General features: G+C 33.8%; 1 protein-coding gene across 5 annotated transcripts in view; it reads right to left on the bottom strand.

Moving 5' to 3' along the window:
• JPH1 (junctophilin 1) overlaps window positions 1–25146 on the bottom strand; it is a 93937-nt gene that overhangs the window by 5427 nt on the left and 63364 nt on the right. For all 5 annotated transcript variants that reach the window (XM_031946244.1, XM_031946245.1, XM_012541259.3 and 2 more), the window contains exons 3-4: window positions 20222–20340; window positions 7600–8249 (exon numbers count right to left, since the gene is read on the bottom strand). In XM_031946244.1, coding sequence (XP_031802104.1) covers window positions 7600–8249; window positions 20222–20340 — 769 coding nt within the window. The remainder of the gene's footprint in view (window positions 1–7599; window positions 8250–20221; window positions 20341–25146) is intronic.

Below are 25146 nucleotides of genomic sequence, written 5' to 3'. Positions count from 1 at the left end.
CTCAGCAACCTTTGCAATTCACTGAATTAAAATTTTCTACAATATTCAAATCATGATATAAGTTGTCTACTGGCCTCAGGTCATTTCTCTCTCCTTTCTTGAAGATATTATTACTTGGTTCATTATATTTCTCTTCTCTACACTAACTTAGAGATTTCAATATCTGTGCTCATGCTCCCTCAAATGTCCTAAACTCAATTTCAAACTCTAGCCCATTTCCTAACTCTATGTTAGCCATACATAGGGAGTCACATCCTGGATTCATCATTACTCACAATTATTCCACTTTTTAAATTTAAAACTCTTACGTACCTTTACTTAACCATGTGACTAGCATTCTATCTCTACCATCCAAACTTTTTCTTCGAGTTCACTGGACTGCTAATCCTATTCCAGTACTTTCTTAGGCTATCACCAACCCTGCTCTGATTTTCACCCTATAGTTAATTCAATTCTACATAGCCATCAGCTTGAATCTCTGATATTTCTCTATCAATTCATACAAATTTTTAATGCTTTTTTTTCAAGGATACTCCACATCCCTTTATCTAAATTTGATCCTCACAACAGGATACAAATTATCTTCCTTATTTTCCAGCCGTGGAAACCAGTTATAGAAGAAGTGTATTTGAACAGAATGTAGTCAACACTAACTAAACAACCTGTTTCTCATCAGGAGAATTTTTCGAAGGTGTTCCCACCCCCAAGGCAGTGTTGATAAAAAGAAATTCTCTCAGGGTAAGGAGAACAGGCAATTATAAGATAGAGAATAGGCTTGGCAAAAAACAGGTAGAACAAATGGAAATGGGGCAAGTCCTGAAATGGCATCTAGTTGTAAGAACAAAGATACTTATGGATAATAATACTATAAGGATAGATTTTAATTTACATAAAATTAGACTGCAACAAAGCAATTTTAACGGGCTGCCAACTTTTTAAAAATCATAGTCTATCTGCATAATGTAGTCTCCTTAGGACCATGGGAAAAATAAGATGTGTTGATAATAACTAAATGACTCTTCTCACATAGAATTTCAAAGGTGGTTTCTAATTAGTACAAAAAGAGGTCTGACATATTAATGCTACTTCTATGTTCCATGTTATTAGTAAATGAACAAATGAAATCTTCAGGTGATCTTAGTTTGGACTCCATCATTCACCATGGAGACTAATTAGATGCTGTATTTCAATTTACTCCAATTAGCAGTCTGTCAATGAGTGTGTTATGTTGCAAAGCATTTCAAATTTTTCAGGACATTAAAATTCATACATTACTTCTGAAGTGAAATACATGATACTTCAGCCTATACCAAGAGAAATAGGTAAAACATACCACATTCCATGCATCATGATGGCACTAAATTGTGCTATGAGAGTACAGTAAGTATCTTCTGTATAAGAAGTGGTGACATTTCTATAACCCTTTAAGGCTTGCAAAGCACTTCACATAATCACTTTGTGAGGGAGTATAGATACCATCCCTATTTTATAAGATAAGGAAACTGAGGTTAATTAAGTGACATTAGTAGAATTTCAAGACAGGTCCCTCTTTACTGAAATTCAGCATGTTTCTCACTCTACCATACTATGACATCTATGTTAAAACCCCAAATCTTTTGTCCTTTCTTTTAATAACAATGAGAAATTATCCATGAATTTGTAAAAAAAATAAAAATAAAATAAAGTTTTCATTTACATAATCTGTAGACTATAACTTACGCTTACTTGCTAGTTGAGGCACTATGGTATACAGGGGAGATCAAAGAAAATTTAATGTAAGAGATCTGTATTGTGATGATATAATGTTGGACATATCTTAAAACTCACTGAGCCACAACTTCTCCTCTGTAAAATGGGAATAATAATCATTTATTTTGAGTGCTCCACAGGGCTGTCCTAAGTTTCAATGTTATAACATATACATAGGCTCTTAACAAAACTGTAGAGTCTTTACAAAAACAGTAAGGTAATATTACTTTTGGGATACATTACAGCAGCATTCCACTGTTCTGATTTCCAGATTTAGTGAGCAAGTTTGCAAACCATATTATAAATCTTTCCTTAAGTTATAAAATAAAGTATTAGTTAAGCTACTTTTTGAATTACTCTCTGAAACTCTTTTTAAAAAAAGTCTCATTAAAGTTATACTGTTAAGCTCAAGTAGCAGCAATATGAAGGGAAAAAAAGCTATTTTGTCCCTTTTAGCTCTAGGCCCCAATGTTTTATAGACAGGTGCCAGTGGGTGACTCTTTCATTCTTCAAATATCTATGTTATATGCAGGGAAAGGCAAAGTCCCAGAAATGACTATCATTCCCAGTAGGAGCTTAACATAGCAAAATGAAAAATCAGTTTTTGCTTTTCAAGACTGATCAGGGCAGGTGCAATAAAAGAAGTGACAACAGCATGAAGATTCAGTCTAGGTTAGAACTAACATAATATCTTATATAACAAAATGTGGGCCAGTTAAAATATGGAATTAAATTTTAACTTTAAGGATGTATGGTTCTATTCCCGAGTTTGTTGGCTCCTATACCTAATTAGAAAGAATTTTCTTTTGGAAGGAAATTCTGAATCTGGATATGACAAGTAAAGATAAGTGAATCAAAGATAATTAGGGACATTTTGGTGTTAGTTAAATGAGCAGGACAAGTATCCTTCAACTAAAAAGTAATTATTTTGAAGTAAAAATCAAATGTATAAACCACATTTCTTTGTTACCTGAAATAAACCTGAAATGCCTCTCTAAAAATAATTATTAACAGATTATTCCAAGTTCAAGCCTGATTTGATTTGGGGATTATTTAGGGCTTATTTCAATTCAAAAGAAACTATGTTTCTGTATGACCTAAGGAAAAATTTTATTCAGGTATTGCTCAAAAGTGCTCTGGAAGAAGATCAGAGTAATGGCTAGAAGAAATCAGGAAAAATCAAGAGTAATTTTCGAAGATAACTGGTTAGGATTCTCTACTGAAAAATGTCTTAGCTTGCTCTGAAATAGTATCTTAATTTGTTTCTACTGGCCCATACCAAAGTTATCATAAATCAATATATGAATCATGAAAATCATGAATTTGTGTATCAAAAGGTAATGTACACTTATGGAGGAAGGTTACACATGTATAATTACACATTCATACATAATTCTCATGGGAATTCTCAATTATCTCCCCATTTCTAGCACATACATTCCCCTAATAATAACAATCTTATGTCTAAGATATGAGAATTATTTAGGATTTTTAGAGAGGATCCTAGGATCATTCATCAGATAGATCAAGTATTACTTCAGAACTCAGGCATTCCTTAGGATTTATCTGCAGAATCAGTACAATTACCAAAAATTACTGCCAAGTTCCACTTCAGTTTGCTTTGGTCTTTCTTGCAGGCTCCAGTAATTTCTTGGTTTAAAAGTTTTAGTTTTTATTCTGTATATTTTCCTATTGTCTTGAGAGAGAGAGCTATGAATTTGAATTTGTATTTGTAGAAAAAATTGTAACAAAGCTATATAGTTTTTTCCTTCTCAAATTTATGGGGAATATTGCTCTATGCTATACTATCCTAAGTCTTCTCTAATTATGCTAGGTAATTCTCATATCTCAGACACAGAAAATTTGAGGGACAGATTGTTAGCATAATTAATTGTGGCAACTGTACATGTGGTATTAAAACACACCAAGTAGTGGATCCTGGTATTGAATGACTATTCAAAAGCAAAAAATAGTACTAAGGATGTAAACAGAACCTCCAATTTTCAAAGATGACAACATACAGCACTTATAAAAAAATCATATACCTCATCAAGAATTATTACCAATTGCTATTGGAATCAGAGAGACTAACGATGAAAAGAATCCTGTAATTATGGGTTTGGCATTAAGAATTCAAAACACAACCCTAAAATTTACTCATTGAGTAATGCAGTGAATAAGAGGAGCAAGAAATGTAATACAACACTAAGAGATAATCTTTCCAAGTCAATCAGACCTTTTCTTCATCTAAGATGGGTGTACCTTCTTACAAATCTTCTTGTACAACAAGTTGTTTCTTTCTACAACAAAGTCATTTTACAAAAAGAATAATGTGGACTGGGAGAAATATAATTTACTCTAAACTCACAGTAAATTATGATAACAGAATTACAATTCTCTTGCCTCATACACTACTAATAATCAACGTATATAAGATTTTTAAGTTTACAAAGGACTATCAGTCAATAAACATTTATTATGTGCTTACTGTGAGCCAGGTATTGTATACACATCATATATCATTAAAGCCTTACATTTAACTGTGATGTAAGTACTTTAGCTATCATTCATATTTCACAGATGAACTGAGGCTTTAAGAAGTCAAAGTTTTTGACCATAGTGTCACAGTCAATGAAACCTGAACTCATATTTTCTGACTTTAAATCCAGTACTCCACCCCCTACATTATGTTGACTAAAATATACAACCCATACGTATAATCATTTATTCTGGTCCCCCATTTGATTCGATGATAGATATAGATATAAACCCCCCCATACTCAAAATATGTTTATTCAACTTCTACTTGATTGTGGCCAGTGACAGGGAACTTATCATGTAAGGGTTAAAACTCTTATAACCCGTTTCATTTTAAGGCAACTATAATGTTGCCTTAATAGTGCTGCCTTCTGTAACCATTCTTCTCTTTAATATTGGTTCTCACACAGTTGAATTAAAGTCTAATACCACTTTTTAAGAGATCTAAGTAATATGAATGACTTTCACCTATGAATCCACAAATAAAAAGTACCTACACACTACTGATTCTTCTTCTTATTTTTTTTTAATACATTATTGGGGCAGGTAGGTGGCACAGTGGATAGAGTACTAGCCCTGAAGTCAGGAGGACCTGAGTTCAAATCTGACCTCAGATACTTAACACTTCCTAGCTGTGTGACCCTGGGCAAATCACTTAACTCCAACTGCCTCAGCAAAATAAAATAAAATATACATTATTTATTACTCATGACTCCTTGAGGAATAAGCAATTATGAATATAAATGTTGAAAAATAAATGATAGGCAAATTATATTTGACAAATTCAATGGCATCATCAATGTATATCATTCTATTGGTTACTCATTAAACATTGTTCTAGAAAGTCATTTGTTACTCTATTGAAAGATGACTTATTGTATTTAATTAGTTTAATTAGTTAATTTATTTTGAGTAATTAATAAAACAAACTAGAAGAAAACAAACAATTTATAACAACGGTAAACAATGTCATAAATATTTGTAACACTCTTAGAAAAAAGACCCAAGGGGATAGATTTCAAATATATTTCAATTTCAAATAATGAACTTCAACTATTTTATCATCATATCAAGATCATCAGATTGTTTTTTGTCACTCAGACTGTTCCAAATATGAATAAAAAAAAATGTCATTTGGAAGTTGTTAGTCTCTTTCTTAAGCTAAGACTGAAATTCCTTTATTCTACCCACAAGGCATTTGGGCTGCTTTGTAATTATTAGACAGATTTTTACCAATCACTAATTGAAGCTACAGATTTTATAAGCAATGCTGAGCTTGGGAACACACTTTCTTCATTGTCACTGTACACCAGATATCACTACATAGTGAAGAAACAGAATGTTCTGGCTGCAAAGCTTTGTTCATCAAGTTAAATTCAAAGAAGTAAACACGAAGGCAACATTATATACAAGATAACACTGGATCATATAAAATGTCTTCAGTTACATACCTGGTTCTAAAAATCACACAACATTGAAGCAAGTAATCCCTTGTCTTCCTCATATTTTGGTTTTAGGGAGTAGGGGTGGAGGATTTCTATGTGACTCCACACTCTGATGGAGTACATGTGTAACTTAAGAGACTCAAGAGTCTTGTCTCAGGTACTGAGAAATTAAGTGACCTGCCAGTACTCACACAGCTAATGTTATATTTTCCTGACTATACAGTTTGCCTTCTATGCAAGACACTAGGATAACATTCATTTTAAAGAAGACGAAACTAAGGATTATTATGTATGCCTACTTGTGTAAAGATGCTGATTAGCTTTGATACCAAAGGAAAATGTAGACCCATTGTATCAGACCTATTACTTACCTCTTAACAATGTGGCTTCTCTTACTTATAATTTTGTCAGTGCTCTCTTCAAAGTAATGGCCTCTGATAATGTCAAATCTAAGGCTTTCTGTTTCATTATTCTTGAATGATCTAATATATGGACACTGTTGATCATTCTCTCCTAGATACATTCCCCCTTAATTGATTTTGTGATTCAATAATCCCATATACTCCTTCCTACCATTCTTCAATATGTAAGTGGGGAAGTGAGAAGAGAAGGAAGTTCCATCTTAGCTGAGCTCATTAACTCCCAAAGGTTTAAATGATCATATTTATGTACATGATGCCTAATTCTTTACCATCCCTGACAAGGTTTTTCCAGAGACTGATATCTGTCTTTTCAACTGCCTGCTGGATATTTCTATTTACATGAAATAATGGCACTGAAAACTCAGTATTGGCCAAACTGAACTCATTATCTTCTCCCCAAACCTGCCCTTCTTCTAACTTCAATATTTCTATTGCTAACACCTCCCAGTCAAGCATCCTGGTACTCTTATAATCATCTTTAACTTTTTTCTCTCTCTCTTGGTGTCCATGTCCAATAAATTATCAAGCTCTGTTCTACCTTCCCTATCTCTCTTATAATCATCTTTCTTCCCACTACCACAGAAATGATCCTAGTTCAGGCAGCCCTTCATCTCTTTTTCTACTGTATGAATCCCTTAATTAATTTCTAAATTACCTTTCATAACATTTACTGCTTCATCTTCCTCATGACTGATCACATCAGTTCTCTAGTTGAAAAAACAAACAAACAAATGGTTTGCCATTGCCTAGAGAATAAAGTATATTGTCTTTATATATAGAGAGAGACTGCTGATTCTGGAATCAACTAACTTCCAATCTGCCTTTTCAATAAAAACTTTTTTTGGTATACTTTCCAGGAAAACCATCCAAGTCACAGACACTAATTCCTATCTTTCTTTCTCCTTCCTCAGTCCCTTAGAAGAGTTCCCTTGCTAACCTCTTCCTTACTACCTGTCATTAAGTCATCTTTTTCTCAAAGCACATTGCTTTTTTGTACTTACCAGGCTCTCTTTAGTATCAGTCTTGTACACATGCCCTTTTACTTTCTACTAGATTTTAAGCCTCTTGAAAGTAGCTTCTGTATCATCTTTCTCTTCCAAATTTATCACAGTATTTGCAAACAGTCAGGAAGCAAGAGCTAAAATTCCTCCCTAGCACTTAAAAAGTTGCTCTTAGTGCTGAAAAACAATAAAGATTAGACAAGTGGGCAGGTGACCATTAGTGTTCTGGGTTATTTTAACTTGACTGGAAAATGAATATTAGATGTCTAGAGTTGAAGTCCTTGGTTTCAAACTAACATGCTAAACTTTAGAAACAATTTTATGGACTTTTATACCTCGATTTATGTAATTCAATAACTTCTTGGTTAATAATAATTCTACATTGCTAGGAGAAAAAAAATCCTCTGAGTATATATTAGGAAAGAAGTTTCTTATAGAACTCACCGAATTATCTTCTTTACCCAAAGAAGAATATGAATCATTGTTTGCTGGATTCTTTGGTGTGGCAAGTTCAGACTTCTTCATTTTTGGCTCAGATTTGTTTTCTTTGGCAGCTAGTTTTGTCATGGACTTAGAGGGACTTGTCTTCTGATGTGACTGCTTGGGCACCAGTACCAAAGAAGACTGGTTCACACCTCCATCTTCCTCCTTGTCTTCTGGTGGTTGCTGTGGTGCATTCAGTTTCACATAATAGCCATGATACTGTGAATGCAACTCCCCATTACCAGGGTGGAAGGAGGTATTGTGGCGACCAGAGTACTTGGACTGAGGCAATGCTGTTGTTACCTCCTCCTTTGGGGGTACCTTTGAAAGTAGGGGTTTGTTGACAACTGCTGTTACATGCTCATCAGCTATACCTTTGTTTTCCTGATTGAGTCTTGCCCCTGAGGAGGGGTTTTGCTTTTTCATTGGGGAGGAAAGCTGAGGGGAGTGGCTTGATTTTGGGCTTGGCTCAGGGGACCTGGGGGGAGTTGTGCCTTTCCGATAAAAGTGAGGAGATTCCTTTGGTGAAGGTGGCTTTTCTGGGACTTTTTCTTCTGGGTTTTCTTTAGTTTCTATGCCTTCCTGAAATCTCTGTTTGACATAATCAGGGCCTGCAAGAGATGACAATGGAAAAGATGTGACTAAAATAGAATATAGTTTCTTATTAATTATGATGACAGTTTCTTCTGGATTAAATTTACTTATTCTATCTTTAAATGTTAAGCAGAGATATATTTAGACAATTTTACACATTTTAATCTGTAGGAGGCTATATATCTGGTATCAAGCTATATATAGTATATGAAAGCTTGGTTTAGGACTGGAAAAGACCCAGGTTCAAATCCTGTGTTTACTATCTTTGTGCAGCAGAAGAAAAGAAATAAGTATCATTAAGCACCTACTGTGTACCAGGTACTGTGAGCTTTACAAATATTATCACATTTGATACTCATTTGATTCTGTGAGTTACCATCATCTCTGTGTTTCAGTTGAGGAAACTCAGGTAAACAGTAGTTAAGTGACTTGCCCAGAGTCATGTAGCTAATACTTAAGAACCTAGATTTGAACTTTTCTCTAACTCCACTCTCAGTATTTATTGATACAATGGATACATTGTATCACCAGGGGCCTGGGTACCTCTTAGCACTGGAGCCAGCTTGCTAAGATTTTAATTACTCACAAGTTGCAGACCAGTATCAATGGAAGAAGTTTCTGTACTCACAGTCCAAACTCCTTATTTTCATGACAATAATTCTAGAACCCCATCTTAATACTCTACCCATACAGAAATCAAAAGCTTGAAGCATTATGTCACAGGTAGTTTGTAATGGTGTTACCAACTTTCTAATTCAATTTAATGGGATTGTAAAATCCCATGTTAAGACTCTCCTGTCCAAGTATCTTTAAAAACTAATGTTTTTTTTTTTTTTCCCCAGCCTTGTGATTCTCTGATATTATTATTTAAAATCACACAATGAGTGCCTTGCATAGCCCCATGTTCAAAAAAAAGAATTCCATACCTTATAAGCTTTGGATTGTATCATGTAGATCATAATTAGTATGAATTACAACTTTGTTACCAGTGTCTCTTTGGCATGATCTTTGGTGCTTTTTTCTTAATATGAGACCAGGTCTCTGAGTCTTTTCATGCTTTTAATTTCTGTATTTACCCTGACATGCAGGGTAAGGGTGGGGAGAGTATTAAAGAAGAGGTTCTAGAACTATTGTCATGAAGACAGAAATGTGAGTATAGAAACTTCTTCCACTAATATTGGTCTGCAACTTGTGAGTAATTTAAAATCTTAGTGAGTTGCTTTCCACCACTAAGAAATACCCAGGCATCTAGTTGCACAATGGATAGAACACTGGGTCTAGTTGTCAAACATTTGGGCAGGAGGTGATGATTTCTTCTCCTGGGCATAGAAAGTTGATTATTTCCCTCCAATTTCTTTCCAAGTTACTTTTGTCTCCTCTACAGGTGTACCCACTGACACCACTCACCTACAAATATGTGTACTAAAGGTTCTGCACAGAGGCTTTACAATGATTGTTTCCATCCCATAGAATCCCATGCTTCCCATATGCTTATCCCAGTATGTTCAGAGGAATGTGGTGTTGGAGCTGGGCACATATGCAATCCAAAACAACCATGTAATTACTGTAGGCCCTATGTACTATAGGATAATATTTTCTCAGAGATTATATATCTTTAAAACTTGTCAAAGAACCTTTTCCTTGGATTTGTTGAATTAGTATCAGTAGACTATCCCACTGTCAATTCTTCTGATTTCAGGACCAGATGGCTCAGCAATTTTCACAACATGCTAGGAACTTATTTTACCATTTAAATTGTATCATGAACTGGAATAATTGTCAAAACTTGATGAGCAATGGTTAAAAAAACACCCTGATATTTGTGTCTGAGATCATTTTGCATGGAATAAGTATAAATATTCATGAGACAAGAGTGGGGGCACATCAATATGGAAATTTAACAAGGCAGTAGAAATCAGAAGACATCTAGCATTTCTATTTCTAAATTATCATTACAGGATTGCATCATATAGAAGTGATTCAAAGCACAGAACAAGTAAACATTTAGGAGTTGAAGACTGCCTCAATAAAGAATATTAGAGTATAACATTCCTCCATAAATAGTCTTCTAATATAATTTAATTCATGGAGGAATCTTATTTCTTATTCTTTATTGAGAAGCATGATATCATCCTGGATCTAGAGGCTAGTTAATTAATGTGTACCTTTATTTTCACACTTATTAAGCTCTTACTGCGTTGAAGGCAGAATGTGAGGCATTGGCAGACCAAGTTAAAAATAAAATTGTCCCTATCCTCAAATAGTTCTTTCTATACCATGAGAAAGTCTACAAAGAGCTCTAAAATTATTCTCTCTTTTGAGTCTCATACTGCAGATGAAGAAACTGAGGCTAAAAGCAGGTGCCTTGATCAAGGTTATACAAATAATATGGGGCATAGTCAGGAATTGAGTCTAGGCCTTGATTGATGTCCAGCCAGCTATCACCTGGGCCACATCATCAGGAATAGAATTGAGGTATATAGAGGGAAAACTTGCATATTCATATATATATATATATATATATATATATATATATGCAAATTTCTTTCCTCTTACAATGCTCTTCCCCACCAATTCCAGCCCAATACCACTGGCTTCAAATATATACATTATGAAGAGTTTACACTGTGCACAGAGTCTATACAAGATGCTGCTATGTAAAAGTGGCCAATAACTGTGGACAAGGAAGTCTTGGGGAAAAAAAAGGTTCTCCTAGGTTGGATTAGGTAAAACCTGGCTTTAACATTTTAACACTTTTCTGCCACAGAAACAATTTTTTAAAAGAATCATGTTAAATTAAATTTAGCAACTAGATTTCTGACCATTTCAAACATCCTGAAAAGAACTAAGTGGAAATGAAAAGAGGTCTCTGAGTAGTGAGGAGAAAACCTATTACAAACCCCAGACACTTTACTTGTAAGAGACATATGAAGACTCTTAGGCTCTGTTTTACTTATTGATTAAGACTTAAATACAGGGAAAAACTGCCCTACATACTTGATAACCTCTGTCAGCACATGTCAGAAGATGGCACCAATTAGGCCAAAGGGAGAAGAAAGATTTATCCAAAGTTTCAAGGTTCCAAGAGGAGGGAAAAAATCTGAAACTTAGAGGGGTTATTTAAGAACATCAGGAGATTATCTTGGGGCTGGTTTTTGGTCAAGTGAATGCATAGAGATAAGCTTGGGAATAATAAAGGAGCTAGTGTGGCTTTTAAGATAATAATAATGCTTTGGGTGAAAGTTTGCCCAATTATCCATGGGGTATGCAAAGAGGGAGAATGGTGAAAAGTTGATTCAGTGGATACAAGGGGAACTATTTGTTACTTGACAGTAAAACATGCAGGAACCTTCTTCATATTCATCACAAATCTATGTCACAGTGCTAACTGTCCCCAATACAATATTTACTAACCCAATATAATACTTAAGTCTCACCTCATTTATTGTACATTCACATGTCCCAAGACAAAAGTTGAAAGAAAAAAAGCAAAACTTGTTTGTTCATTTCCAATGAATAATTATTTTCAAATATTTCTTCACAATATCTATAATTTGTTGAACTGAAATCACAGCAATTAAAGAATATCCTGCTACTAGTTTTCAAGTATACTGCTGAATAGTAAAGCATGCATAAAACATGATGAATAAGAAAAATGCTTTAAAAAATCCCATTTAACAGAGAATAGCAACAATATAGTGCCATGACTTTAATCATTTAATTTTGGTCATTTAATTATGAAATAGCCTTCAAATGTGAACTGGCTGACTAATTGGATATTCATACTTAGTTACTTGATTAAGTATTACAGATGTCATTAAATGCTTTATACATATACACATGCATGCATGCACAAGAGTGCAGAAGTATTGTTCTATTTCTTGGAACATTTTCTGTTTCTTCTGTATTTCAAAGATCTGTCTATTTTTTACTTAGCAGTCTCTGGCACCATTTTGCTGGTGAAAGAAATGATTTATTGACCTTAAAGAGAAGCCTGTTAGACTTCTGCTAGTTAGAAGTTCTGCTAGTGGTGGTTTTCATCTTTCCTTTAGAAAAACAGTAGCAGTGTCTATGAATCTGATGTAGTTTGACTCGGTGTTCCAAGTTAAAGAAGGACATAGGTAGATACCACTTATCTCACTTAACATTATCTTCTGGCAAAACAAAGTCTGCATCAGAAGTCCTACCTAGATGATCAAGACAATTCCAATGGACTTGTGATGGAAAGAACCATAAGTATCCAGAGAGAGAACTCTGGAGACTGAATGTGGATCAAAGCTTTTTTTTTTTTTTTTTTTTTTTGATAATGTTTGCTTGTTTTTTTTTTTCCCCCTCCCTTTTGATCCGAATTATTTTGTACAACAAGAAAAATATGGAAATATGTGTAGAAGAATTGCACGTTTAACCTATAGTGGATTGCTTGCTATTTAAAAAGGGGGGGGGGGGAAGAGAGGACAGAGGGAGAAAAATTTGGAACACAGGGTTTTTCATATATTTGGAAAAATAAAGAAACTATTATTTTTTTAAAAAGTCCTACCAAGAGCACAGCTAATCCAACAACACTAATTTGCTGGTTAAAGCTGCTAGACCTATTGGTCTCAGAGGCAGGACAAATAACAATTCCTTTTTAAAAATTATTATTAAAGATTTTTATTTCTAAAACATATACATAGATAATTTTCAACATTTACCCTTGGAGGGGGCAGCTAGGTGGCACAGTGGATAGAACACCAGTCCTGAAGTCAGAAGGACCCGAGTTCAAATCTGTCCTGAGACACTTAACACTTCCTAGCTGTGTGACCCTAGGCAAGTTAATTAACTCCAATTGCCTTAGCAAAACCAACTCTTCCCCCAAACCAAAAAAAAAAAAAAAATTACCCTTGCAAAACCTTGTGTCCCAAATTTTCCTCCCAACCTTCCCCCCCATCTCCTCCCCTTAAGTAGCAAATAATTCAATATATGTTAAACATGTGCAATTCCTCCATACATATTTCCACAATTATCATGATACACAAGAAAAATCAGACCAAAGAAGAAAAAAATGAGAAAGAAAACAAAATGCAAGTAAATAAAAAAAACATATAAAGTGAAAATTCTTTGTTGTGATCCACACTCAGTCCCCACAGTCCTCTCTCTGGATGCAGATGACTCTTTATCACAAGAACATTGGAACTGGCCTGAATCATTTCATTGTTGAAAAGAGCCATGTCCATCATAATTGATCATTGTATAATCTTATTGTTACCATGTACAATGATCTTCTGGTTCTACTCACTTCACTTAGCATCAGTTCATGTAAGTCTCTTTAGGCCTCTCTGAAATCATCTTCCTGATCATTTCTTATAGAACAATAATATTCCATAACATTCATATACCATAACTTATTCAGCCATTCTCCAACTGATGGGCATCCACTCAGTTTTCAGTTTCTTGCCACTACAAAAAGGGCTGACACATTTTTGCACATGTGGATCGCTTTCCTTCATTTATGATCTCTTTGGGATATTAGTCCAAAGGGTATACACAATTTGATAGTCCTTTGAGCATAGTTCTAAATTGCTCTCCAGAATGGTTCAGTCAGTTCACAACTCAACCAACAATGTATTAGTGTCCCAGTTTTCTCACATACCCTCCAACATTTGTCATTATCTTTCCCTGTCATCTTAGCCAATCTGAGAGGTATATAGTAGTACCTCAGAGTTCTCTTAATTTGCTTTTCTCTGGGTAATAGTGATGTAGAGCACCTTTTCATATGACTAGAAATGGTTTCAATTTCATCTGAAAATTGTTCATATCCTTTTGATGACTTATCAATTGGAGAATGGCTTGAATTCTTATAAATTTGAGTCAATTCTCTATATATTTTAGAAATGAGGCCTTTATCAGAAGCTTTGAATGTAAAAAGTTTTACCAAGTTTGTTTCCCTTCTACTCTTGTCTGCATTGGTTTTATTTGTACAAAACCTTTTTAATTTAATATAATCAAAACTGTCCATTTTGCATTCCATAATATACTCCAGTTTTTCTTTGGCCACAAATTCCTTCCTTGTCCATAGATCTGAGAGGTAGACTATCTTGTTCTTCTAACTTGCTTATAATATCACTTTTTATGTCCAAATCATGAACCCATTTTGATCTTATCTTGGTATAGGGTGCTAGATGGGGGTCAATGCCTAGTTTCTGCCACACTAATTTTCAATTTTCTCAGCAATTTTTGTCAAATACTGAGTTCTTATCCCAGAACTTGAGGTTTTTGGGTTTATTAAACACTAGATTACTATAGTTATTGACTATTGTGTCTTGTGAATCTAACCTATTCCACTGATCAACTTCTCTATTTCTTAGCCAGTACCAAATGGTTTTTGATGACTTCTGCATTTTAATATAATTTCAGATCTGGTAGAGCTAGGCCATCTTCATTTGCCTTTTTTTTTTTTTCCCCATTAAATCCTTGACCTTTTGTTCCTCCAGATAAATTTTGTTATTTTTTTCTAGCTCTGGAAAATAATTTCTTGGGAGTTTGACTGGTATGGCACTGAATAAGTAGATTAACTTAAGTAGTATTGTCATTTTTATTACATTAGCTCGGCCTAACCAATTTTTCCAGCTGATTTCCTGCCTTTATTTATGTGGAAAATGTTTTGTAATTGCTTTCATATAGTTGGTGACTTTGCTTTGGCAGGTAGACTGCCAAATATTTTATATTATGTACAGTTATTTTAAATGGAATTTCTCTTTTGTTTCTCTTGTTGCTGGACTTTGTTGGTAACATAACAAGGCTGATGATTTATGTGAATTTGTTTTGTATCCTGAAACTTTGCTATAGTTGTGAACTGTTTTTTAGTTGATTCTTTAAGTATACCATCATATCATCTGCAAAGAATGATAATTTGATTTCCTCAGTACTTATTCTAATTCCTTTAACTTCTTTTTCTTCTCTTATTTGCCAAAGCTAACATTTTTAATACAATGTTGAATAGTAATGGTGATAGTGGGCAAACTTATTTCGCTCCTGATTTCATTGGGAATGGTTCTAGTTTATTCCCATTACATATGATGCTTGCTGATGGCTTTAAATGGAGGCTATTGATCATTTTAAGGAAAACTTCATTTATTCCTATACTCTCTAGTGTTTTTAACAGGAATAGGTGTTGGATTTTGTCAAATGCATTTTCTGCATCTATTGAGATGATCATACGATTTTTGTTAGTTTGGTTATTGACACAGTCAGTTATGCTAATAGTTTTTTCTTATGTTGAACTATGAATGACAGTTCCTAAAAGCTCTTACAGTAGCAAGTCAAGACACCTTGGTTTCAGGCATATATAATGTTAAAAAGACCTTAAAGAAGGAAAGCCTATTGGCATCGTATAGTCATGAATATTTGGGAGTAATTGCAGCAGCAGCATCAAAGATTTTCTTATAAGAGATTACTGTGATGTTCTTAAAAAGAAATGGCTCATGGTGGGAAAAATTGATATATGCACTCATGGAAAGGAACTCAAGTCTTCTATGTGTTTTATAATGCTTATAATTATAATTATATTGAAACTTTATTTTTACAAAGATCTTAGGTCTTAAGGCTTTATAATTAGTAAATGAAAGTACTTTATCAAGGAAACTCCAAAACTAGGTAGTCTAAATGCACTAAAAACTATTTTTGGAGGAATTTTATGTAAACTAGTAGTATTAAGAAGGGTTAATTGTTCTAATTTGAGTAATTAATTTTTTTTACTTCCAAGACTTTTGTGGCTATTGCCCTGGGTGCATCCCTGCAACCTAAGGATCTAGAGTTTTCCTGCTCTCCCCTTTTATTCTCCTTAAATATCTTCTATTCCTCTTAATTGTCCTTCTATTTGTTTTCAACATGGAAGTAAAATTTGGACTAGCCTATAGGACTGGAGGGTGTTGTCCTAGCTCTCTAGAATTTCTTTCCCCAAGTTTCTTCAAATTCAATCTTATATACTTCAACAATTCAAATTTATCTAAGTTTCTCCCAAGATTTCCTTCTACTTTTTATTTATATTTCTCTCCAGTGACACAGGAGCCAGAATACAATATTTCATATTTTTATTCATTTAAAATATAATATTTCCTTTGGAAAAAGAAGGCTTAAGCTGAATCATACTACTTGAGTTCAAATCCTAAGCTTTATCTCTTATTTACTGGTATACTTTGGGTAAGTTACTGAACAGGTTGAAGGTTAAATTTCTTTATCTATAAAATGAGAGAATTGCTCTTGGTCTAAGATCTCATGTCATGCACTTCTCAATTCTGTTGACAATTGGCTCTTGAGGTTTCCTAAATTCATCAGCAAAGGGTGAAAAATTATATGGATTTTCCTCATGCTTTCCATATTTATGGAATTAAGTATGTAACAGTAAGATGCCTCCACTTCTTCACCTGCCAAAAAACTTAAAATAAAATACACTGTGTGATTGTTAATAACAAGTCCAATATCACTTTATTTCTAATATCTTCCGGACAATCTGTTCTGTTCAATTTTTTAAAATATCATGCCTTACACTTTAACCTATAAGAAGCCCCAAATCCCTTAAGAGGTAAAAAGAGTATAAAATGTATTAAATTTGTAGCTTATAAAAACACAAATATACACCCAGGATATTGTCAAAGAATGAATGACAGAAAAAGTAGGGCTGATCATATAGTGAAAGTGAGTGATTGATAATCTGTATATTCCAGGGATATCTTCTAATAAAAGTTCCTTGAAGGCATTAATTCTATCATTCCTGACTCTATATCATTAGTACCTAGTACAGTGCCTAGCATATCTTAGGTCTCTAATAAATGTTTGCTGAGTAAATGTGTGAATCTTTATGACATCAAGAGAAAGAGAAGGATCTCAGCACATTGATCCCTTTTCTCCCTACCATGATGAAATTACTGGGAAAACATGATGGGTAGAAAAGGATGGATGGTGATTTGTGCTGCAGGAGAGACCCACATTGAAGAGATAGTATCCATTTAAAATCATAGGTTCACTTGAATATTTGAATCCTGAATGTATTAAAATTAAAAATTTTCAATGCTGAGACATATTCTTTTTTTGTGTCACATTCAGCTTTAGACTCAAGGTCAAAATATACAATTCATCAGCAGCCTTTGCCAATATGAGTCAATTGTTTGATGTACTGGATGAGTAAAGTGCTGCATGCATGTGTGTGTGCATATGTACATGCGTACCCACACACAGGTTATATTTTTTCTTGGCTTTTCCTGAAACAGAATAAATTCAGTTATTCCCTTTAAACTGCCACCATCACTGAAAATATATCATGTAAATGCTGGCAGCCTCTGCAACAAATAATCAACACATTGTAATGGTATACAACTGGGTGGGGTTTATGGTATTCTCTTTGTAACTGCACAACAATTATCCTCCCAGAGCAAAACACAGCTATTCTGTTGTGTATCTAGGTTAAAATGATGTGCTTAGACAAAAGAATTTACTTATTTTAATTTTTCAAGCTGTGAAAGTTAAAATAAGCTATGAATTAAGTTCTCTTTTTTCTCTGCTCAGGGTTAACAACTTTTCTAAGAAAAATAATATTCACTTGAAATAACTGAGAACTTTACATCTGAAATATGCAAATTAGCTCAGCAGTGTAACTATTCAAAGTGCCCTTAGAAAATGTCTATCTTGTTTGATCATCCTGTAAATGAAGAGTAGAAAGCATGAACTTTCCCTCAGGGACATCAATAATACCTTAACAAACGAAAAGCCTTCTATACAGTCGTTTAAAAGAAGTGTTGGCTGAGGGTCAAATGGTATTGTAGTCTCCACCCTTACTTTTTTTTTTTTTTTAAATAGCCCTGTTGTCATTTCATGCTTCTGTGATGTATTCATTACAAGAAAGACAGCTTACTTATATGTAGCTGTTTTAGCTAGAAAAGGGTGGAATTACATTTTCCCACAATATTTTTTCCCCAAACACTTTCTGCACCATAAAGGGCCTTTTAAAAGGCCCTAGTCATGGAAACTGAGATGACTCTGTATCATTTACTTCTCAGGAGTACCCAGTGGAAATCTATAGGGACACTATGCACTAATAGACTGAAAAAACAGAAATGGTAAATTATCATCAAGAGACAACAATAGTAAGTTTGTTTCCTTTCAAATGTGATACAAACCTAGTGCTGTTTTACAAAAATACATTGTTTTATGGTTGAAGAGATTCTCTACAGTGGCCTATTACTCAGGTGAGCCAACCTTGAAACAAGGAATAGAAGATTCATTGGGAAAAGTAAAATTTCTTCAGAAGATCCAGATTACATTTGGTATGCTGGGATAGGTAGCATGGCAGTTGAGCTGTACTATAGAAGAATTAATAGATTGATTTATTTGAAATGTATAAACTTAACCAAGAGAAGCTGCATTAAAAATGGAAATTAGATTCTATAAACAGACTGATCTATGTTTTCGTTGCAAAAAAGGAATACAGGTGAAAAATAATATTTCTTTATGACTGGTTGAATCCTGAAATGGAGATGCTAGAAAAAAAGTGATTGTATACTAACAATATAGCTTCCCTATCCATCCCCTGGGGTCCTTACCCTTACTATCATTTAAAAAGAAAAAAAAAAGGCAATATTTAAGAGACTTAAGAGCTTCATGTGTAATCTGCTTTTTTTGTTGTTGTTATATATATATATATAAAAAAGAATTTATTTTATTGGTATTTAAATTCAAAGTAAAAATAAATTCATCATGATCAAACACATTTATTGAAATTGTAATACATAGATTACAACAGATTTTAACTAGTAACTTCAAAAGTTGATATTGAATCCTATCAGACAATTCAAATGTATATAACCTGTCAAATCAAGCCTATCAATGCAGAAAATATTTTGTGAAGTATCATTGTTCAAAAGGTTTCCTCTGAACTCCCTTTAAATGTTAAAAGTTATGAGAACCTGATTTAATGGGTCCTCTCACCTAAACACTGACTGAAAGTTTTATGACACTGGACAAAGTAGCATTATATAAGCAAATGGGGAAAGTTAGGGAGGTTATTTTATTCAACATAGAAAAAAATTGTAAAGATAACTATGCTGTTGAGATGAAAACATATTTCAAGCTCTTTATCAAGAATCAAGCTGTTTATCCTGCTACATATTTTAATTTATTGCTTCATGACATTTGAAGAGCTGTCTATAGATAAACCTATGATATTAATCCTACAAAGTAAGAGAAGTAATTCAGTCTTATAAATAGATTAGTAAATATATCAAGTAAAATATTTTTACTGGCTTTTCCCACATAACTAAAGTATTAGGAGATATAGAGTTAAACTTGGAGTCAGGAAGATTTGAATTTACATTTGGCCTCAGACACTTAATAGCTGTGTGGTCTAGGGCAAGTAATTTGTTTTTACTATCTCAGTTTCTTCATCTGTAAAGATAAATAATAGCACCTATTCCCCAAGGTTGTGAAGATTAAATGATGTTATTTGTAAAGCACTTTGCAAGTTTTAAAGCACTATACAGATGCTGGCTGCTGTAATTATTATTATTATTACTACTACTCACTGATACGATTTTGATAGGCATTTATAAGAATCTGAGGGGCATCATCATCTCAATTTTTACTTAAATTTGTTATTGTAATTATCCCAATATCTTTTAGGTTTCAGTTCTTTACCTGCTTGAGTTGTTTCACAGCAAAATTTGTTGGCGAGTTGTTCCCAAGGTAAAACAAACAAAACAAAACAAAAAACAAAAACTAAAGCAAAAAACCAAAACCCCAAAATGGAAAGAAATCTTAAATCCCCAAAGTCAATCCTCAGACAATTCTGTTCCTGTTGTCTCTGACATGTTTTGTGTTATTATATTAGGATTCAAAAGGCAGGAATATTTAGTTTAACAAAGAACAGTCTCTATGGAAAGTAAAATGAAATCAAATAAACTGAAAGGCCAATGTCTGTTTCCCACACTTCTTTCATGAAAGGAGAACAAATGGCTTTTACCTGGTTGATAGAAATTTGGTGAAAGCTCTCTTGCGACAGCCCTTGCAATGTCACATTCTTGGCGGGCAGACAGGGCAGCCTGGTCAGCAGCATCCGCTTTAGCTCTTGCATGTGCAGTCCTAAGCAGGGTATAAAAATCAGGAGTCAGCAAAGGTGCCATCTTATTAACTCACTCATTTTGAACAAACAGATCCTTTATAATCCTATAAAAAGGAACATCTAGCATTAGACCAAACACCCACAGAGCCTATTCTTACATCACTCCCCATTTTTCTTCTCTGGTCCTGTTAAGGAAGTCAAAGAAAGACTAGAGCATGCCAAGAGAGATTGTGGAGCTTGATTTCTTAGTCCTTTTTGGGTCAAATTTTAAGATTATTTTAGCTGTCAACATTTCTCTGCAAGAGAGGACAGAATATGACTCAAGTGGAAGGGGTTGCCTTGGAATGTAATGGGTTACTCCTTACTTTTTAAGCAAAGGCTAGATAACCACTTATCATTATTCTTTGAAAGACAATTTTTAAAGAATCTATTATTTATGCAGTAATGTGCTAGACACTGGGGATATAACTTTTATTCAAAAATGAAACAACCTCTGCCTCAAGGTACCTACTTTCTATTTGGGGAGAATAATATTTATACAGGTCAATATGTAGAAAATGATTTTCTGTTGAAAAATAATTTTTTCTGTGGTTAGGTTTCTAATAGCTTAAGGTATTAGAATAGGTCTGACATAGAAAGTGATACTTCAATTACACTTTGAAGGAAGCTGAGGCTTTTACAAAGGGAAGAATGGAAAGAGAATGTTCAAAATATGAAAGATAGGTCTTTGTAAAAGGTATGGAGGTAAGACAGCAAGTTGGTTTTTTGGGTTGTTATATAAGCAGGGTACTGTGGATAATCAGTCAAGAAAGATAGGCTGTCCTTTGAAGGATTTTAAAATTCTGAATGGTTTTAAATGCTAAATTTATCCTAAAGTCAGTTAACAAGTATAACCTTATTATGTTCTAGGCACTGTATTAAGTGCTATGTATGAAAAGAAAAGCAACAAAACCAAAACTAAACCCAAAAAATCTGATTCTACTTCTCACTTTCACAATCTAATGGGGCAGAAAACATGCAAATAATTACATGTAAATACACAAACTTATCCTTATTTAGGAAGCTGGAGATAATTTTGGAGAGAAGGCACTAAGAATAATTGCGAGAGGCTTCTTGAAGCAGGAGAGAGCCACTGGAATTTCTTAAATGAGGAAATAGCACTCAGATTTGTGCTTTAAGAAAATCAATTTGGTGTATTGGAGTAGGTGTAGATGGAGATAGAGAGACCTGTTTCTTAATTGTGGGGGTGACAGTGTGAACATAAACAAGGGAAAAATAATGAGAATGATTTTATATTGGTATAGAGGTGGGATCAATATGACTTGGCCAACTGATTGCACAGATATGAGGGACAGGAAAGAGTGGAAGGAAGACTGTGGTTATGAGCTTGCGGGTGCCCTTAAAGACAGAAATAAGAAAATTGGAAAAATAGGAGGATTTGGGAAGGCTGGTGGGAAAATGAGTTTGTTTGTATGTTAGTTTTGTTATGCCTATGTTAATAGGTATGTTAATTTTCTCCTGTTAATTTTGAAATGCCTATGAGATATCCAGTTGAAAATGTCCAGTCTCCAAGTCCAAAATGTCCATCATAGTTGGTGATGACTGACAAAAAGGCAGAAGATGAGAGATAGATGCATAGATCTGGGAGACATCTGAATGTAGATGATAACTGAACCCATGAGAGGTGTTAGAATGTTAGTGAAAGAAAGAGAAGAGGGCCTAAGTGAAAATTCTAATATCCACCCATACAAAGGGGATGATGATACAGCAAAGAAAAGTGAAGAAAAATGCTCAGAGGAATCATTGATTTAGAGCTACATGGGACTTTAGAAATTATTTAGTCCAAAACTCCAATTGAGGCTGGGGAAATGGAAGTTCAGAATATAAGTAACCGGTCCAAAGTCACCCAGTTAGTAAATAAGAACTAGGAGTAATGACATGAAAACCAAGAAGAGACCAGGAAATAAAGCAGTAAGAATGAGAAAAGTATGATGGAAGAAGGATTCCTGTTTTAAATATGGTTTGTGATATAAGGTCACTAAAATCCCTTCTAACTCAGAAACTAATTCTATGATCCAGAAGGAATCTATTCATAGTTTTCATTCCTTATGTGAGAATTTTAACGAATTTATGTCAAAACTTTTTTGAAGCAGTTATTGATTGATTGATGTACAGTCTCTTCTGGGTTTTTTCACCCTTTTCAGCACTTTCCAATTTCTTTTTGGTGACTTACCCAAAATGTGCACTTATATTATCCCCTCCCAGAATAGGTTTTGCATTCCAGTACCTCCACCCAGGCCAGACAAGAGTGATTTCTTCCTCACCAATATTTATGTCCTTTCCCAGAGACTTTACTACAGCCAGTTTTCTTTGTTGCCTATATAGCTAAACAGGGGAGGAAGGAGAAAAAAGACAACTCTTGTATCATCATGACTGCTACTGATGGCAATTTGGCTGGATGTTCAGATACAAAGATATCAATAATACCCAAAACTCTAATGATCAGATGCTTTACCCTTAGGGATTGGATCTCAGGTTCTAGGGAGCATGTTTTACCAAACTGTGAGGTAAAGAATTACTAGTAAATTGTAGCACCTTAATAAGTGAGCAAGTTGTAGACAAAACTGAGACTGGACGATAGATTGAGTGTTAAAATTTATATGGATGTTGGGAAAGAGACAAGTTGAAGCACAAAAATATGTGCCTCAAATGTGGCATTTTTAAAAGCTGAGTAGAGAACATAATTCCTTTTAGTCACTTACTGAAATTTAGTTACTAAAGACTTTGGACAAGGAAACTATGACCCTAACAGTGAACAGTAAAATCATAATATAGAGTGGTACTTAGAATGTTTGGATTTTCTCTGGATTGGTATACTCATTGTGAAGTAAGGTAAAATTTTTAACTTGTATATGAATGAATTAGTATTATTCTATTCCTATCCATGGTCATGTGATAGGATCATAATCAGTCAACTTTCAAATGTTGCTATTCCTAACAACTGGGGCCATTAAAGAGTGGATCAATACAAATCCATCATGACTAGCAGAAAAACTCTTAAAATCAATGCCCTACTTACTTATCAATAATGAATCAAATAGTCATCTGTGAAGGTCTATAAGGCCATGCCACAACAAGTCCATTTTTCTTACATTTAAAATTCAAATATTTAAATGTTTCTTGCAATAATTTACAGAAATTTTAGGTGTGAGAAAAATCATTTTTGTGGCTGAAATGCTGCCTTCCATAAGGCATAATTCCATAACAAACTGCCAGATGTCAACTACTGTTAATAATGTATGCTCTTGCATTTCTCATTTCAGAAATGAATAATATTCTTGCTAACATTTAAATAAATGTAAAGTTCATCTAATTGGAGATAAATTCTAATCAAAATTCACTATAGTTTCATTGTCTCAGATTTAGAAGTAGAAGAGAACTCAGAGATCATTCCCTCACAGCAACTTGCCTACAAGACAAGACTAAAGTCAGTTCCATTTTCTCCAAGCTTATAACTTTTCTACATTGTTTACATAGACCCACTTATGGTTAAGTATCTTTTTATTTAATATACTCTTTTAATACAGAGATACTTCAAACATGCTATTTCTTTTTTTTTCTTTTTTGAAGTATTTGTTTATTTAAAACTTAATTGCAAAATAAAAAAAAAATAAAAAAGTCAGACAAAAAGAAATCTCAAAAAAACAAAAATAGAGAAGCAGGAAACATTGTCATGTGTTCAGCAGACATCAGCAAAGATTCAAAATGTATCAAGAAAGTATGTATACTAATAGAAGATATACTCATAACTGTCTAAATTTTCTCTGCTTCTTTACATTTTTTGTTCTCTGCTGTGCACTTTTACCTTTTTTACCCCCTTTTCTTTTTCCCAAGCAGGCTGCAGTTAATCACAAATATATTTATATGTATATACACATACACAGACATACCTATAGATATATACACAAATTTATATATGCATGCACATATACAGAGACCTACACATGTATCTTTTTTTTTTTTTAATAACTTTTTATTGAAAGAACCCATGCCAGGGTAATTTTTTACAACATTATCCCTTGCACTCACTTCTGTTCTGATTTTTCCCCTCCCTCCCTCCACCCCCTCCCCCAGATGGCAAGCAGTTCTATACACAAACATGCTATTTCAAATCATTACTTGTACTTAAATATTATCTTCCTATTTTTTGCATCACTGGAGGGAATTTTGGGGGGAAAGTGTAAAACACAGTCCACTACATAATATATATAAAGCTCTAAGAATACAGTGCCTAATACCTCATAGATGCCATATTAATGTTTATTTCCTTCTCCCTCTCCAATGCCCTCCTTTAAAATTATAATTAAGTTGATCTAGCTATAGTTGAGTTTGCAGTTAATTAACTGTCTGCCATAAAATCCTTGTTTCTATCCTAACTAAAATTTTCCTAAAAATTTTAAAGTATCCTTTCCCACACAATATAAGTAAATCTTTCTGATGCAGAATTTTGATGTGACATGGTGCCATCATTTGACCACTGTGACTATGTGGCATGTTAGATTTAAACGCAAAAGCTGTAGATAGACAATTCTATTTATACAAACACATATACAATGAAGGAATTGAATTAGATCCCTTTCATCTTATTCATATATATGTCAAAAAAAAGTATGGGAGAGGGAGACTCTTTTGATTTCACAGTCATTCTGCTTTTATAATATTAATTACTTAATTTTAAAAACAATTATGCTGTAAAATAAACTCATTATCTTTTTACTTTTATGTTACATGCATGTTCTCCCTGCTAAGTAAAATTGTCTTTTTTG

The sequence above is a fragment of the Sarcophilus harrisii genome, chromosome 1 (assembly GCF_902635505.1).
Source record: "Sarcophilus harrisii chromosome 1, mSarHar1.11, whole genome shotgun sequence".
NCBI classification, from domain to species: Eukaryota; Metazoa; Chordata; class Mammalia; order Dasyuromorphia; family Dasyuridae; genus Sarcophilus; species Sarcophilus harrisii.
This window is presented reverse-complemented; position numbering and strand designations above follow the sequence as displayed.